The sequence below is a fragment of the Ornithorhynchus anatinus genome, chromosome 3 (genome assembly GCF_004115215.2).
Source record: "Ornithorhynchus anatinus isolate Pmale09 chromosome 3, mOrnAna1.pri.v4, whole genome shotgun sequence".
In the NCBI taxonomy this organism is placed as follows: domain Eukaryota; kingdom Metazoa; phylum Chordata; class Mammalia; order Monotremata; family Ornithorhynchidae; genus Ornithorhynchus; species Ornithorhynchus anatinus.
Window position 1 is genome coordinate 21,049,220 of NC_041730.1, and position 17,997 is coordinate 21,067,216.

A 17,997-nucleotide genomic window follows, 5' to 3' on the forward strand; every position below is an offset into this window, starting at 1 on the left:
ACCACTTGTCTGCTGTGTGACCTTGGGCAAATCCCTTCACTTCTCTGTGCCGTAGTTACCTCTTTTTTCAAATGGGGATTAAATCCTACTCCCTCCAGCGTGGCTCAGTGGAAAGAGCCAGGGCTTAGAACAGTGCTCTGCACATAGTAAGCGCTTAACGAATACCAATATTATTATTATTTTTTAAATATGGTATTTGTTAAGTTCTTACTATGTGTCAAGCACTGGTCTAAGCCTCGGGGTAGGTAATAATAATAATAAGTCTTAAGCGCTTTCTATGGGCCAGGCATGGGGTAGATACAAGCTAATCGAATTGGATATAGTCCCAGTCCCATGTCGGGCTCACTGTCTCAATCCCCATTTTACAGATGAGGTGCCTGAAGCGCAGATAAGTGAAGTGACTTGCCCAAGGTCACACCACAGACACCTAGTGGGGCCGGGATTAGAACCCATGTCCTTCTGACTCCAAGGCCCTGGCTCTACCGCTGCGGCATGCTGCTTCTCTATATACAAGTTAATCAGGTTCGTCAGAGTCCCTGTCCCACATGGGGCTCCCAGTCTAAGTAGGAGGGAGAGGAGATATTTACTCTTCATTTTACAGATGAGTAAACAGACCCTTAGACGACTTAGCCTGGGAACCCCACGGGGAAAAGAGACTGTGTTGACCAACCTGACAAACCTGTGCCTATCCCAGTGCCTAGTGCAGTGTTTGGCACATAAAACAGGGAAGCAGCATGGCTCAGTGGAAAGAACCCGGGCTTGGGAGTCAGAGGTCATGGGTTCGATTCCCGGTTCTGCCGCTTATCAGCTGGGTGACTGTGGGCAACTCACTTAACTTCTCTGTGCCTCAGTTACCTCATCTGGAAAATGGAGATGAAGACTGTGAGCCTCACGTGGGACAATCTGATGACCCTGTATCTACCCCAACACTTAGAACAGTGCTCTGCACATAGTAAGCGCTTAACAAATACCAACATTATTATTATTATTAGAAAGCGCTTAACAAGTACCATTTTAAGAAAAGTAAAGCTGCCGATGCTTCCCCTTGGGGTGCATTGTCCCCCAAATCCCCTTTTTTTACACCTCCTGCCTCAAGCTAGCATTTCCCAACCCAAGTACACTCTTAATTTGGGGTTGATAATGGTGAGCCCCACATCAGTATCCTCTGCGGCCCTGCCTTGTTTCATGCCATATCTCTGCCCTTCTTATTAGGACTGGGGTGGTTGTTTCGGGGCAACCTCTGGGGGCAGAAGGGTCTCTCAGCCTCATAACCCCAGGGAGGAAAAGAGCCTCAAGGCCCTGGTCCTGCTGGGACTTGTAGTCCTGGGGCTAGGGCCTGCCCACTGCCTAAATCCTCAATGGGGAAGTCTGCATACTTTCAGAGTTGCTCTCTCTGTAGCAACTCTCCCAAATAGCTGGAACCCGCACGGGCAGGAGTCGCTCTAGGGCTTGGAATGGGCCCTTCCCAGAGACTCTGTGGCATTTCCCTAAGGAAAATCATCTTCGCGGTCACTCCCGCCCCACTGCCCCGGCAATCCCTTCAGAACGCCCGAACGGCGTTTAGGCGTTTGACATTCCGCCCCTTCCACCTCTGCCGGCTCTCGTTTCTGCAAATTCCAGTTTTTCCCAGGCAGGAGGGGCTATCCAATGGGCTAAGCGTTCTTTCCTTAATCCTGTCCGTTGCAGAGACACCTTCGAGTACGAACTCACCCTCCAACCGGACCTGTACACGGGCAAGCACACCCAGTGGTTTTACTTCCGGGTCCAAAACACCCGAAGAGCGGTCACCTATCGCTTCACCATCGTCAACCTAACGAAAGCCAAGAGCCTTTACGCCACGGGGATGAAGCCCCTCATGTACTCTCAACTGGATGCCCAGACCGGCCACGTTGGCTGGAGGAGAGAAGGGGGAGACATCAGATACTACAAGAGCAGCCAAGGTGTGGGCCAGCGGCCTCTGTACTGCCTCACCTGGACCGTCCAGTTTCCCTACGACTACGACACCTGTTTCTTCGCTCACTTTTATCCCTACACCTACAGCGACCTGCAGCGCTACCTCCTGAGAGTGGCCAACGACCCCGCCCGGGCTCCATACTGCAAGCTCCGGAGCCTGTGTCGGAGCCTGGCCGGCAACACCGTGTACCTCCTCACCGTCACCAGCCCGTCCAGAAGCCCCAGAGAGGCGGCCGCCAAGAAAGCTGTGGTCATAAGTGCCCGGGTCCACCCCGGGGAGCCCAACGGCTCCTGGGTGATGAAGGGGCTCCTCGATTTTATCCTTAGCGATGCTCCGGATGCGCGACTTCTCCGAGACGCGTTCCTCTTCAAAGTGGTGCCCATGTTAAATCCGGACGGGGTCGTGGTGGGGAATTCCCGCTGTTCCCTGACGGGCAGGGATATGAATAGACATTACGGGACCATCCTGAAGGACTCCTTCCCTTGCATTTGGCACACCAGGAACATGATTAAGAGGTGAGGGGAAGAGCGGAAAGCCAACTGAGCCGCCTCCGCTCGGGAACGAACGCTGGCTTTTGAACTTGCTGAAAGAGGGGGCTTTTGTAAAAAAAAAAAAAAAAAAAAAAGCGGAGGTGATGCGGCTCTGTGTTTTGTTGAAACGAGTGCTTCTTTGGGAAAGCGAGTCTGCCGTAGCCTATTAAATAGTCACCCGGGTTCCTTTGTTACAAGACAAAACATTTCACCATCCTGCTGCATCTAAGGATAAGAAATTTTGGCCAAAGTCTCCAGGTTCCTGATCACTGAATTAGAGATAATAATATTAGAGGAATTTATTTAGCACTTACTAGGTGTCAAACAGTGCAGCGAGCACTGGGGTACATTAGAAGATAGGTCCCACGTGGGGCTCACAGTCTAAGTAAGAGGGAGAAATGGTAATTAAATCCCCATTTTGCAGATGAGGGAACCGAGGCACGATGAAGATAAGTGACTTGTCCAAGGTGTCACAGCAGGTAAGTGGAGGAGAACACAGGTCCTCTGACTCCCAGGCCTATGCCCTTTCCACTGAGCTATACTGCTTCCCTTTGATTCTTATGTTTCTATTTGAGCAGTGGAATGATCCAGTCTAGCAGTGATTGGGAGTGTTCTGTAGAAGAATTTATTACCCTCTTGAATCAATCAGTAGTATTAATTCAACTCTAATTGTGTTAAAGCTCTCCAGCACTCTGTCCAGCCCTTGGGGGAGAGTTCAGTAGAGCAGAGGATACAATTTCTACCCTCAGGGAGCTTACAATCTAATAGGAAAGATGGAGGCAGTGGTATTTATTGAGCATTTGCTACATGCAGAGCGTGGCTCAGTGGAAAGACCTTGGGCTGGGGAGTCAGAGGTCATGGGTTCAAATTCCACCTCCGCCACTTGTCAGCTGTGTGACTTTGGGCAAGTCACTTCACTTCTCTATGCCTCAGTTCCCTCAACTGTAAAATGGGGATGAAGACTGTGAGCCCCACGTGGGACAACCTGATGACCTTGTATCCTCCCCAGAGCTTAGAACAGTGCTTTACACATAGTAAGCGCTTAACAAATGCCATCATTATTATTATAACTAAGCCCTCAGGAGAGTACAATGCAACAGAATTAGCCGAGAAGTTCCCCAACCATAGGAACTTACAGCCTAGAAGAGGAGACAGACGTTAACGTGGATAAATAATTTATAATACATATTTTTAAAGATATGTGCATAAGTAATGTGAGGTTAGGGGTGGGGGAAGTACCAAATGTCCAGAGGTCACCAATCCGAGAAATAATCTACAAAAAGGAGGAAGGAGAGAATGGAATAATGGATATGTGGACAAATAAGGACCGAATCAGTGGACAGTGTAACTCGATATGGAAAAAAGTGCCACTGTGAGGGACTGAAGTGCTGAGGTGTGCGGATATGCTAAAGTGGTGGTTGGGAGGGCATGAGGTAGGGGGAAGAAAAATGAATCAGGGAAAGCCTTGTGGAGGATGTGGGATTTTCAGGAGAGCTGCAGTCTGGCAGAATTGGAGGGGAGAATTCCTGGAAGGAGAAGGAGTGTGAGTAAGAGGTCAGAAAAGGGAGAAGCAAGAAAAAGGCTCAGTGAGAAGATGTTTGAGAAAACTGAAGTGGGCAACCCAGGGCACAGTGGGAGAAGAGTGGATAGGTCAGAAGGAGAGCGCTAATGAAGCCAGTGGTCAGGAATTCCTGCTGGATGCAGAAAACAGTGGGTAACCATTGAAGCTTTTTGAGGAGTGGGGAGATAATAATAGTAATAATATTAATAATGGTATTTGTTAAGTGCTTACTATGTGCCAAGCACTGTTCTAAGCACAGGGGGAAAATACAAGGTAATCAGGTTGTCCCATGTGGGGCTCACAGTCTTAATCCCCATTTTACATTTGAGCTAACTGAGGCCCAGAGAAGTGAAGTGACTTGCCCAAGGTCACACAGCAGACAAGTGGCGGAGCCTGGAGTAGAACCCACAACCTCTGACTCTCGAGCCCGTGCTCTTGCCACTAAGCATTTGTAGAATGAAGTATGAACTGGAGAGGGAACAGCCTGCAAACAGACCAGAGAGGAGGCTGATAAAGCAGCCTAACCAGGGTATGATCATATTTGTTCTTATATGATTGATCCTATTTATTGAGCACTTACTGTGCGCAGAGCACCATACTAAGCACTTGGGACCAGGTTGGTTGCCGATTGGATGACGAGGAAGGGGGATCTGGGAACTGTCGCGGGGGGGAAAGACACCTCATACGTCTGTACGATGATGTATCCCTGATTGTTTCGCTTGTTCCTTCTCACTAGAATCCTTGAAGAGCGAGAGATTCTGCTGTACTGCGACTTTCACGGGCACAGTCGGAAGAACAACGTCTTCATGTACGGTTGTAACAATAAATATGACCATAAACGCCAACTTCATGAGCGAGTCTTTCCTTTAATGTTGAGCAAAAATGCCCCAGATAAGGTAAGCAGGAGGAATGGTTTTCCATCTTTCTTAAAAGAAAAAAAAAGATTTCATGCATTTTGAAGCCTTTCACTTGCACCTTTGGAATATTTGGTCGGGGGTGGGGGCGTAGTTAAATCATGGCATGTGGGATTGTTCAGATTTAGAAATTACTGTTGGGTGGTGTCTGGAAAGGTTTGTCTTGGACCTTGGTCTCATAATATTAATCATAATTGTGGTATTTATTAAGCAGTTACTACGCACCAAGCACTGTACTACGTCCACAGTCTAAGCGGGAGGTAGAACAGACACGTAATCTCATTTTAATAGATGAGGAAACAGGCACAGAGAAATTAAATGACTTGCCCAAAGCCTTATGTCAGGCAAGTGGTGGAACCGGGATTAAAACTCAGGTCTCGGATTTAAATTTTTGCTATTTAGAGATATCTGCCCATTATCTGACATTGGCATTCGAAGATGTCCATCGAAGTCAGAAAGTAAAGGATCTTTCCCGATCCTGAACAGAATATCGCAGTCCACCATGGGCTCCTTCATATGTAAAACACAACTAAAGGGTTGGAGGCACAACTGTAAAATGGGGAGTAAGACTGTGAGCCTCACGTGGAACAACCTGATTACCCTTCATCTACCCCAGTGCTTAGAACAGTGCTCTGCACATAGCGCTTAACAAATACCAACTATTATAAAGTTAATAGAGTCAGACCAAGTAAAACCACTAAGTTGTGAATAGAGAGAAGCTTGTGGTGGGCAAGGGAATGTGGCTACCAACTCTGTTGAATTGTACTTTCCCCAGCATTTAGTGCAGTGCTGTGCACAAAGGAAGTGCTCAATAAATATGATTGATTGAAAGAGGCAGAGAAACGAGCTGGAAGTAGTTCTATAAGGCAGATTTTTGGCTCAGTGAAAAGATCCAGGCTTGGGACTCAGAGGTCGTGTGTTCTAATCCTGCCTCCGCAGCCTGTCAGCTGTGTGACCTTGGGCAAGTCACTTCACTTATCTGGGCCTCAGTTACCTCATCTGGAAAATGGGGATGAAGATTGTGAGCCCTTCGAGGGTCAACCTGATGACCTTGTATCTATCCCACACTTAGAACAGTGCTTGACACATAGTAAGTGCTTAATACCAACATTATTATTAAATATCAAATTACAGAGAATGTCGAGAAGAAATGAATGGAGAAAAGCTCAAAATTAGGGGGGAAAAAATATAGGTCAAATCTGTTAGATGAAATTGTTCCTTCACAGAGAGGAATTGGAGTTTATAAACTGGAATAAAAAGAGAAATAATAGGTCAACAAAGGAGAGGAGGGAGAAGCTACGTTAGTTTGAAAAGGAAATATCAACTAAGTTCCTTAAATTCAGAAATTTGAATTATAAAGTAAAAATCGCAATAATGAGTTGAAGGCATTTTGCATGCTAATTCCTGATTAAGTGACAATAAGGACTGCTCTTTAGTTTTCCTTCCAGAGTTGTAGGTTTAAGGTCCAGAAATGCAAAGAAGGTACTGGTCGGGTTGTGATGTGGAGAATGGGAATCCAAAATAGCTACACTTTGGAGTCCACATTTGGAGGATCAACGCTTGGTAAGATTTGCTTGACATTGTTACCTTTTATCATGCTTGGGTTTGCAGGGATCTGAGCCACGTGGGGCTGCTTTATAATCAGCTTTATATAATTTATAAATCAAACAAAGGTCTTTGCTATCTGGGGCCAGAACTAATGAACCGGGAGAGCTGAGAGGCTGAGTAGACTCGTCTTCGGTGAAACGCATGCTTGCGTTGGGCTAGAAAGAGAAGCTGCTCTATCTGTCCCAACCTCTTCCAAAGGGCGAAATGGCCTGGAATTGGGCTCTCTTCTGTAAGACAAAGTCCAGGGTCCACTGGGGGAGCCTTGTATTCAGATACAATTAAAATACCAGTGTTTTGGGATTTTTATTTTTCTTTCCTAGGTCATAAGAGAGAGATTCATTTTACCACAGAGGACCTGAAAGCCCTCGGTTATCATGTCTGTGATACTTTACTAGATTTCTGCGATCCTGACCGCTCCAAGGTAAAAAGGAAATCCCCGGAGAATTCATGGTTCCAAGAAACATGGAGCTAAGGGGATTCTCACAATAATGCTCAAAACTAGGTGAGCCAGGAAACTCTGCAAGAGAACTGATTAGCATTACCCAGTTCACTAATCTCTACACTTCTATTTCTTTACATTACCTAGCAACCAATCGTATTTACTGAGCACTCTCTGTGTGCAGAGCACTCTACTAAGGGCTTGGGAATATACAGTATAACTATGTAATGGACTCATTCCCTGCCCACGACAAGCTTACAGTCTACAGATTTACATTAAACTCAGATGCCCTTAATCAATCAATGGAATTTAATGAGTATTTGCTGAGTGCAGAGCACTTACTAAGTTCCTGGGACAGTATAATGCAGCAGAGTTTGTAGAAACGTTCTCTGCCCACAAAGAACTTACCATTTAGAGGGGCATCTAAGATCTTAAGTTGCTACGTTATGCCATCCTTGATAAACTGACTCATTCTTAAAAAGCTCTTGGACCCTTCAACATCTGTGTTCTTGTTATTAAAATGAGACGAATATTTGGAATCTCGGCTTCCCCCTCTTTTGCAAAAGAGGAATGGGGAAGAAAACACTGAAGTGCCCACAAAATGTTAAATTATAAAAAGATGGATCCATCTCAGTTGATTGTTGTATTTGTCTTATTAAAATTATCTAGACAAACTACAATTATATGGTTCACAAAAATTATATGAGACTTATCTGCCACTTATCTGCTGTGCGACCTTGGAAAAGTCACTTAGCTTCTCTGTGCCTCAGGTACCTGTAAAATGGGGATTAAGACTGTGAACCCCATGTGAGACATGGATCATGTCTGACCTGATTAGCTTGTATCCGCCCCAGTGCGTAGAACAGTGCCTGAAACATAGTAAACACTTAACAAATACCGTTAAAGAAAAAGACCGTTCTGTGAGATCCAGAAGTAAGACATCTCCGGAGAGTCCCACAGTTCCCCACTGTGATATGCACCATGACTTTGTTCTGTGGAGTCATTATATCTTGGACGGGGTCTCACTACAACTGTGTCCATCTTTCCCAACTGTCTCTCAAAATATTCTATTACAGTGCTCTGCACACAATAAGCGCTCGATAAATACGATTGAATGAATTGAATGAATGAATATTCTCTAACTTTTGGATTACAAACACACAGCTCTATTTAAATGCAAGCCCTAAATGAACTTCCCAAATCACTTGGGACCACAAACAATTCACCTCTTTTAAATTTGCTTCATGTTTTACTACAAGCTTTTCTAGCAAACTCTAACATCTACAGGTTTCCTATACGATGCCTCCAAAACGTATCTCTTCATTTAGTGCGTGGAGTCGAATTGGGGTGATTTATTTAGCCCCAAAACAGTTGTGAAGGGACTGCATTAGAGCCACCCCAGCATACAGAGCTATGCATATAGTAAGCACTTAGCACATTCTGCAGTATGTGTTACATAATTTACTGCCTGATGCCCTAATAGGAAGCAGCATGGCTCAGTGGAAAGAGCCTGGGCTTCCAAGTCAGAGGTCATGGGTTCGACTCCTGGCTCTGCCACTTGTCAGCTGTGTGACTGTGGGCAAGTCACTTCACTTCTCTGTGCCTCAGTTACCTCACCTATAAAATGGAGATTAACTGTGAGCCTCACATGGGCCAACCTGACTACTCTGTATCTACCTTGCACTTAGAACAGTGCTCTGCACATAGTAAGTGCTTAACAAAATACAAATACCAACATTATTAATAGCCATTCCCTTCTGCAACAGCATCATCACCTTTCAATTTTACCAAATATGCCATTCCCTTCTTCTAGAACATCACTTTTCAATTTTACCAAATGTGCATGAGCCTTGAACAGAGTTCTGAAAGAGCCAGTGAAATGACTGTCATCTTTTCCTAGTACAAAGTATGTCTGGTAATAGAATTATTATAATCATTTATATTAATCGGTGATATTTATTGAGCACTTACTATGTACAGAGCACCGTATTAAGCACTTGGGAGAGTACAGTTCAACAGAGTTGGCAGACACTTTCCCTGCCCACAAGGAGCTTACAGTCTAGAGATTGAGTAGTAGTAAATCTCAGGGTCGCAGCTGGGGAGTTCCCGGTACTCTACCAGTCTCGGCTACGGGAGGGAGAGTCAAGCAGAGGCCTGTCCATTCCATTCCTAGCTTGGGCAGTGGCTAGCGAGTGGAAGGCAATGTGCTACAAGTCATATCTCACGGTGCTGGGCAGCAGCGGCTTGGGAGAGAGTCGAGGGTGGAGACTCGAGTTTACTGCGCCGAAGACGACAGTGGTAAACCACTTCCATATTTTTACCAAGAAAACTCTACGGATACACTATCAGAACGTTTGCAGATGGAGAGAGGGGCTTTCTGGGAGGGATGTGTCCGTGCTGTCGTTATTCGTCGGAAACGACTCGACGGCATAAGACAGGTATTTACTAGGTCCTTGCTGGGAGGCAAGCACTCTACTAAGAACTGAGGAAAAAATACACTGTGAGAGCTAAATACGGTCTCTGGCCCTCCAGGAGATCACTGTCTAGAAATTATGTAGGGAAGGGCTTAAGGTCAGACAAAGTAGGAAAGAATGAAAGAGTTCATCTGGAACCTTGAAGAGCCCTAAAAAGGTTTTCTGGAGCCTGCAGCTTCAGACAGATGAAAGACTAAATCAGATGACTAGGTCTTCTTTCATTTTATGGAATAGGTATTCTAGAGTTTCTCCCAATGGGCCCATTCAGTCAATCAATCGATCGTATTTATTGAGTGGTTACTGTGTGCAGAGAACTGTACTAAACACCTGGGAGAGCCCAGTACAACAGAGTCGGCAGACACATTCCCTAACCACATCGAGCTCACAGTCTATCCTAGCATTTTCTCCCCCGGGAGTTGTCTACGGACTGCTGTCCTACTCCACTTGGAAAAGGACGTAGAAAACAGGTGGTCTTACGACCTCTCCAAAATCACCTTCTTATACTTTTTTCTACACTGCTTAATGGGCTCCTCGACTATAAGCTCCTTTGTGATGGGAAATTGTCTACCAACTCTGTTATATTGTACTCTCCCAAGCGCTCAGTATAGTGTGCTGCACACAGTAATGCTCAAAAAATGCCTTTGATGGATTGTTTGACTGATGAATGGTTAGCTGCACAGAAACCTGGGCACATATCATCATGGGGTCAGTTCTGAACTGCATCGTTTGTGATTTCTCAGTTACTGACCCAGTACCAGAGTACGTTTGAGGCAGAATGTGAACACACAGTTATTTAGGGTCAACTGATGAATATAGCTGCCCTACCATCATCATCATTAATGTTGGTATTTGTTAAGCGCTTACTATGTGCAGAGCACTGTTCTAAGCGCTGGGGTGGACACAGGGGAGTCAGGTTGTCCCACGTGGGGCTCACAGTCTTAATCCCCATTTTACAGATGAGGGAACTGAGGCACAGAGAAGTTAAGTGACTTGCCCACAGTCACACAGCTGGCAAGTGGCAGAGCTGGGATTTGAACTCATGAGCCCTGACTCCAAAGCCTGTGCTCTTTCCAATATGGGAGTATTCTATTCAGTTCACTGTATTAAGCCCTAGCCTCATAACCCCTATCCTAGTAACCTGAAGAATAGACTATTTTTTTTTTGCAACATGTTTTCAATTTAGTATTATTTTAGGGATAATCTTGGTACTATGTGTTCAATATATCTCGTTTCACTTTTATCCATCTTTTTCAGCCATTTTGGCCTTTTCTTGAGATTTCAAAAAACTCAAGTGTTCTGGATTTAGAGAAGAGTGTAGTTGACTGCAGTGCTGGAATGGTTTTATTTTTGCAAAATAACCATTGCAAAGGAGGCAGCTCTAAGTGATTCACTGGCATTTTCCAAGATCCTGCAAAAACTTGTTTCTATTACCAACTTAGGGAAAACAAAATACGACCTTCTTGTGTCCTCCCCTACAGTTCAGGCAGTGTTTATCAGAGCTTCAAGAGATACTTCAGCAAGAAATCTGTAAAAAACGTGAGCACCTTGGACGAGAGAAGGATTTGGAAAGCACTTGGAATGACATCTCTTGGTCTGACATTGAATCCAGGTAACAAACTCTCCTAGAGAAAAATAGAAAATGGAATTTATATTCCTTTCTCTACGTTCCAAACTGAGGGTGGGAGGGCAGGCAGATTTGTGGGATTCCAGGGAGTTTAGTTCAGAATAGGCCAAAGAGTTGTTGAAAGAAATAATTCTTAGAACTGCCATTTTAGCTCATTTTGATTAGTAGTCTACAAAAATAGGAGATGTAACTTCCAGAGAACCTCTTTCAGTTTTATCTAATTTCACCGCAGAAATCAGTCCATCAATGGTATTTATTGAGCGTTTACCGTGTGCAGAGCACTGTCCTAAGAACTTGGGAGATTACACTATAAAAGAGTTGGTAGTCGTGTTCCCTGCCCCCAACAAGTTTACAATCTAGAGGAACAGTCACTGGACAGGTTCCAGAAAGATCTTGATGAAAGAGGAGGTATGTAGTGAGGCGAGAAGAGACCTAGAGAGCTGAAAAGTTGAGAGGGGCAGAGCTTTGAACTGGACCACTGGGTAACAGAAACTTGTAAAGGAAGAGTTCAGAGGATAATTCTAGAAGAGTCTTTTAGAGTTTGGTTCTTCCTTCAGTATGTCTACAAAACCACACCTGCCTCTTTAAGCGCTCTCCATTTCCTAGGATCGATCCATTGTAATTATCGAGCTCTAACTGTATACGAGCACTGTTCTAAGCACTTGGGAGAGTACAGTACAATAGAATTAGCAGAAATATTCCCTGTCCATAATGAGCTTACAGTCTAGAGGATGAGTTCTTAAGGCACTCGATCCCATTAGGACCCCTTGATGGGATCCATATCAACTGTATTTATTGAGTGCTCACTGTGTGCAGAACACTGTATTAAGCACTTGGGAGAGTACAATATAAATGATCAGGAGGATCACTGTCTTCAAGAATCTCTGAGTAAAATGGTCAAATCCATTTTTTTCCTCCTGAAATCCTCCTCTCCAGAAATGCCCTTTCTTTAGAAAGCAGTCTCACTGGTATGCTGGCAAATTTCTCTGCTCTCTTTTTCTGCTGATGTCATTTGCACAGGACGGTTGTCAAAGAAGCTGTAGCCACAGTGTCCTTGAGAGACATCTGTCCTGGACATATTCTTCAGTAAGAGTTCTTCTGGTTCCTCTGAAAAAGCCTCCCTGGCACTCTAGACCCAAACTTTACAGGAGTTTCATTTCTCTTCTGAAAATTCCACAGGGATCAGGCCCACCAAACCCATTCCAAATTCATAGAATGTACTTATATCATGCCAGCAAATAGTAAATGAGGGATCCTGGGAAATGAATTCTACTCCTCTGGGGGGAGATGATTAATAAAACGAATCCCGTCTCTTTCTTCGAAACAGCACCAGTGGCTCCGATAGCTCCGATTCCGATGGCCTCCCTGTGCATCTACTGAACCTCGTGGAAAAGGTGAGTATCACCATCTTTCCCCCAAGAAGGAGAGCAGCTGGAAAAACAGCACAGAAAGACTTCGGACTGGAACAAAGACAGTTTTAGTTTTAGCACCTTGAGAAGCAGCGAGGCCTAGCAGAAAGAGCTCGGGCGGGCCTGAGAGCCGGGGGACCTGGGATCTCAACCCAGCTCCACTGATCTGCTGTGTGACCTTGGGCAATCCACTTAACTTCTCTGTGCTTCAATTCCCTCATCTGTAATGTAGGGATTTGATACCTGTTCTCCCTCCCATTTAGATTGTGACCCCCATGTGAGAACTGATTGTCTTTTACCTACTCCTGTGCTCGGCACATAGTAAGTACTTAATGATAGCACAGATGAAGGTATTATTACTATTACCTCGATTTTTTTTTTTATCCAAGCCCCTGTGCAGAACACATGGAACTTTTATCCCCCTAATGATGAACAGAAGATTAAAAAATAAGTTTTGGTTCCATTCTAGGCCACTGTTCTTTAATCTATCTTGGACCAAAATTTATCTGCTGTAGATAACAATTTGTGCAGTGTTTAAAGGAAATTGAGGGTCATATTAGTAATGGGGCTGTGAACGATAGCGCTTTTCAGGTTTTTGAAAAATGCCCTTATTCTTTATATAGTCACAGATGAGTACCTTTGAGAATATTAAATTCTATTTTTTTCTCTCAGGGAGAAAATAAAGAGGTATACCGCTAACAAGATCATTTGTTCTAATTTAAAGAAACTGCAATTGAATTTACAGGCTCAATCACTAGTTTGGGATTGGAACATATGAGTTGGGGGATGCTATCCAGGTTTAGGGGAGGCTAGGGGAGTAACCTAGGGGGTTTATCCGAGCTGTCAGTCAGCACAGGCTGATGGGGACTAGATGAGTTATTGCAGGGGCTTTCAATCCTTGTCATCAGAGTCCTTATAATCACATTAAAAAATGTCAAGCTGAAGCAGGGCTCCCAGCTGTCTGGGAGGAGGCGGGGAAAGGAGGGGGAAGGGGAGCATCATTGCCATCTTGACAGCGTCTCCTCCCTCTCCCATCTCATCTCCAAAGGGTTGTTTTGGACTCCAAGAATAAACACAGGCAATGTCAGGGAGAGGCGAGTATGCCGGGAAGCAGGAGGATAGTTTCACTAGGAGAAAAGGACAGAGTTCAGCCTGAAAACCCCACTGGACTTTCTCTGCACAAGGGCTCCCAGGACCTTGGTCTGAGCCAGCTATATTTGGGCTGACAATCACTCCCCAGATTGTATATGATTTTTTAAAAATGTGTCTTTGTACTTTCTGGAATATTTTAATCAGAAAAAAAAGAAGAGGAAGAAGAAGAAGAAGACGCCTCTCCAAACTAGAAAACAAAGAAACGAACTGCGTCAGAAAAACAGTCTGATCTGGGAATCAAAGTTATCGGAAGAGAGTCCAGTAAGAAGCCCAGTGCTATCGACTCGTATAGTATCATTTTTCTTTTCTGTAGACTCGAGGCGCTCACATTTTTTCGAAAGGAGTCACTGATTTTTCAGATTTTGCAGAAGTTATTTCTATGTCATAATTTTCAGCCATAAACATTTTGAGAAGGAAGACAGAGAGAGCAAAGGGTGACTGAGAAGGAAACCAAATGAGATCTGGGAGATAATCAGGAGGCTGCATTTAATATCTCCGTGGGCAAAGCCAGAGAGAGCCCTACCCCACCTCTCGTCTCCCCCCGCCCCCTTATCCAGATTAATCAATCAACGATATTTACTGAACACTTACCGAGTGCAGCACACTGTACTGAGCACTTGAGAGAATATAATACTGTTGGTTGACACAAGCCCAGCCCGCAAGGAACTTACAGCATAGATGGGGAACATAGATGGGGAGCCCGGGCTTGGGAGTCAGAGGACGTGGGTTCTAATCCCAGCTCTGCCACTTGTCTGCTGGGTGACCTTGGGCAAGCCATTTAACTTCTCTGTGCCTCAATTCCCTCATCTGTAAAATGGGGATTAAGACTGAGCCCCACATGGGATAGCCTGGTAACTTTGTGTCTACCCCAGTGCTTAGAATAGTGCTTGGCACATAGTAAGCACTTAACAAATACCATTATTATTATTATTATTATCACAAAAGACTGTAAGCTGCAATTGCTGGATTTGAGACATGGAAGCAGCCGCTTGGGTCGTTAGCTGCCAAGAGAAGCAGATGGCTTAGTCCAAAGAGCCTGGGCTTGGGAGTCAAAGGTCGTGGGTTCTAATCTCGGCTCCGCCGCTTGTCAGCTGTGTAACTTTGGGCAAGTCACTTAACTTCTCTGTGCCTCAGTTACCTCATCAGTAAAATGGGAATTAAGACTGTGAGCCCCATGCAGGACAACCTGATTACCTTAGAACAGTGCTTGGCACATAGTAAGTGCTTAACAAATACCATCATTATTAAGAGGGATGAAAGTCTTCAGAACACCTTCAGCATCCTGTTCACATTCTAATTTAATCCAAATCATGTAGCAGAAATAGTATTTATTAAGCGCCCACTATGGGCCAAGCACTGTGCTAAGGACTGATCGTTGACCCTCAAGGGGCTCACAGCCGGGATGAGGTAGGTGACTGATATATAAGGAAAAATAAAACACAAATCTAAAAGAAAAGGAGAAATATGAGAGGAGCGACAGGGCCTCAGCCTCCTCGCAGCTGAGACCAACAGTCCCAGAAGTCCCAGCTGCAGCCATGGCGATAGATTTCCCACTATAATAATAACGATGATGGTATTTGTTAAGCGCTTACTATGTGCCAAGAATTGTTCTAAGCGCTGGGGGGGGATACAAGGTGATCAGGTTGTCCCACGTGGGGCTTATGGTCTTCGTCCCCATTTTACAGAGGAGGTAACAGGCACCAAGAAGTTAAGTGACTTGCTCAAAGTCACCCAGCTGACAAGTGGTGGAGCCGGGATTAGAACCCATGACCTCTGACTCCCAAGCCAGTGCCCTTTCCATTGAGCCACGCTGCTTCTCATATTGTTAAAGTTGAGAAGGCCTCCTATGGCCACTGGCCAAGGCCTGCCCAGGTGGGAGCGTCCAGAGGAGTGGGGGGCAGGCAGTCTCTCAGCCACGTGATGATAATTTTGGTATTTGTTAAGCACTTACTATGTGCCAAGCACTGTTCTAAGCGCTGGGTAGATACAAGATAATGAGGTTGTCCCACATGGGGCTCACAGTCTTAATCCCCATTCTACAGATGAGTTAACTGAGGCACAGAGAAGTTAAGTGACTTGCCCAAAATCACACAGCTAGTAAGTGACAGAGCCAGGATTAGAACCCACGACCTCTGACTCCCAAGCCCGTGCTCTTTCCACTGAGCCACGCTGCTTCTCACCCGAGGTTGGGAAAATGGGGAGCGGTGGACGGCTCTGGCCGCCGCCGCCATTTATAGCCAAAAACCCATTCTAGACCTGCAACCTGAATCCCTCCAAATTTTTGCCCTTCCCATCTTTGCTCTACTTTCTCCTAACTTTCTAAGACTACCCTGTGAGACTCAAATGAAGAATGGCGGCAATTTCTCGTTTACATCTTTCTCTCTCACGGGACAGTGCGTATAGAGAATTAATCATTCTACCCCCACCCTAGGAAAGGGGAGCATGTGCCGACACACAGAAAAAACCTCACAGACTATTCAGGAGTTCAGAGAAAAGCAATTCCTCAGCAGAGAAGAAGAGCGAGGTAGCGTTTTCACTTGAATATTTTGTTGTTAAGCTCATGAGAACACTGAAATAGCTTTTATTGATTTCTGTAACTAGTGATATAAATCTGAATGACTCTCTATCTACCTTCTATTGTTTTAATTAATCACAGTTGATGAGTTGAAACGTTCAATGACAATGCACCCATTGATTTTTAGCTACAGTCAGCCAGAGGAGAGAGAGGGAGAGGAAGCCCAAGCCCCAAGACTCTACAGAAACTCACCACCATGACTGTGGTAGGGAGGAACAATGAAATACAGGTAAAACAGGGACTGCCATTCCTTTTTTTAATAATATTTGTTCAGCACTAATATATATCAAGCCCTTTTCTAAGAGAATCAGATCCCACAGTTTAAGTAGGTGAACAGGTATCGACTACCCATTTTGCAGATGAGGGAACTGAGGCACAGAGATGTTAAGTAACTTGCCCAAAGTCACCGAGCAGATAAGTGGCAGAGCTGGGATTAGAACCCAGGTCCTCTGGCTCCTAGACCTGGGCTTTATCCACTAGACTACACTGCCTTCAACTTTGAGTTGACCTAGATTTCGTCATCCCAGAGCTCTGATCGTAGTTACTAGGGTTTATGAGGGAACCAGCATTAAACAGTTGAGTCAGGTAACCAGAGATCTCTTTTAAAATCTAGAATTTATAAATATATGAGCCCCCCCCCAGCCAATTCAAAATGTCATACATGACCCTGAGCATAAGGGCAAATCTACTTCTGACTTGAGGTTTGAAACCCTGGCCAGAATCTACTTCAGCTATATTGTGTTTTGCTGGAGGTCATATTCAAAAAGAAAAAAAAAAGGATCGGTTTGTTGGTGAACCAGTCAGTTCTCTGGTCATTTTCTTATCAGAGCCAGAGAGTCAGAGACAGGGTAGGTTGAACATCATGTCTTCTCAGTGATAAGGCAAAGTAAGGCTCAACCAAAAGTATTTATTGAACTCCTGCTGGGTACAGAACACTGTGCTAAGTGCTTGAGAAAGTGTTAATTAGTGGACACAGTCCCTGCTTTCCAGAAGTTTGCCAGAAGAAACAATGCCAAGTGAAAGAGCACGGGTCTGGGAGTCAGAGGACCTGGGTTCTAATCCCAGCTCCACCACTTTTTTTTAATAATATTTAAGCGCTCATGTGCCAGGACGTGTACTAAGTTCTGGGGCAGAGACAAAATCATCAAGTTGGACGCTGTTTCTGGCCCACATGGGACTCACAGTCTGAATCCCCATTTTACAGATAAGGTAACTGAGGCACAGAGAAGTGAAGTGACTTACCCAAGTTCACACACCAGGCAAATAGCACAGCTGGGATTAGAACCCAAGTCGTCCCAGGCCTGTGCTCTTTCTACCAAGCCGTGTTGTTTCTTCACTTGCCTGCGGAGTGACCTGGGGCGAGTAGTAGTGTTAGTAATTGTATTTATTAAATGTTTACTATGTTCAGAGCAATGGTCTGAACAATAGGAAAGCAAACACAGGTGGGAATGAGACATAATCCTTGTCTCTCTGGGGGCTCACAATCTAAGAGTGTAAGTGGGCGAGAGGGGACTGAGATGGCTACACCAAGAGAGCGGAAACAATCAAACACCAAAACATGAAGCACAAGGATAAGTACACAAAATCAAAATCAGCTGGGCACTGTGACGAGGAGAGAAGAATTTCAGATTCCTCTTGGCTCAGGTTGACTTTACAGCGGCCACTGGTCTCCCCGAGGTTTTGAGGGAGCCTCATTCAGCGGGAGTTTTTCTTTTCCTCATTGGGGTGGGGAAAGGCAGAACAGGATGGATGGAGTC

General features: G+C 45.0%; 1 protein-coding gene and 1 non-coding gene across 6 annotated transcripts in view; both read left to right on the forward strand.

Moving 5' to 3' along the window:
• AGBL2 (AGBL carboxypeptidase 2) overlaps nucleotides 1–17,997 on the forward strand; it is a 38,137-nt gene that overhangs the window by 11,681 nt on the left and 8,459 nt on the right. For 4 of the 5 annotated variants that reach the window (XM_007666561.3, XM_029059150.2, XM_029059151.2 and 1 more), the window contains 9 exons: nucleotides 1,687–2,469; nucleotides 4,782–4,941; nucleotides 6,396–6,522; nucleotides 6,888–6,988; nucleotides 10,959–11,089; nucleotides 12,432–12,498; nucleotides 13,810–13,926; nucleotides 16,097–16,189; nucleotides 16,368–16,469. In XM_007666561.3, coding sequence (XP_007664751.2) covers nucleotides 1,687–2,469; nucleotides 4,782–4,941; nucleotides 6,396–6,522; nucleotides 6,888–6,988; nucleotides 10,959–11,089; nucleotides 12,432–12,498; nucleotides 13,810–13,926; nucleotides 16,097–16,189; nucleotides 16,368–16,469 — 1,681 coding nt within the window. The remainder of the gene's footprint in view (nucleotides 1–1,686; nucleotides 2,470–4,781; nucleotides 4,942–6,395; nucleotides 6,523–6,887; nucleotides 6,989–10,958; nucleotides 11,090–12,431; nucleotides 12,499–13,809; nucleotides 13,927–16,096; nucleotides 16,190–16,367; nucleotides 16,470–17,997) is intronic. The other variant, XM_039911411.1, reaches the window with a different exon arrangement.
• Nucleotides 9,086–9,221, forward strand: LOC114810387. The gene has a single exon (XR_003758087.1). It is a non-coding gene; the product is annotated as a small nucleolar RNA SNORA7 (small nucleolar RNA).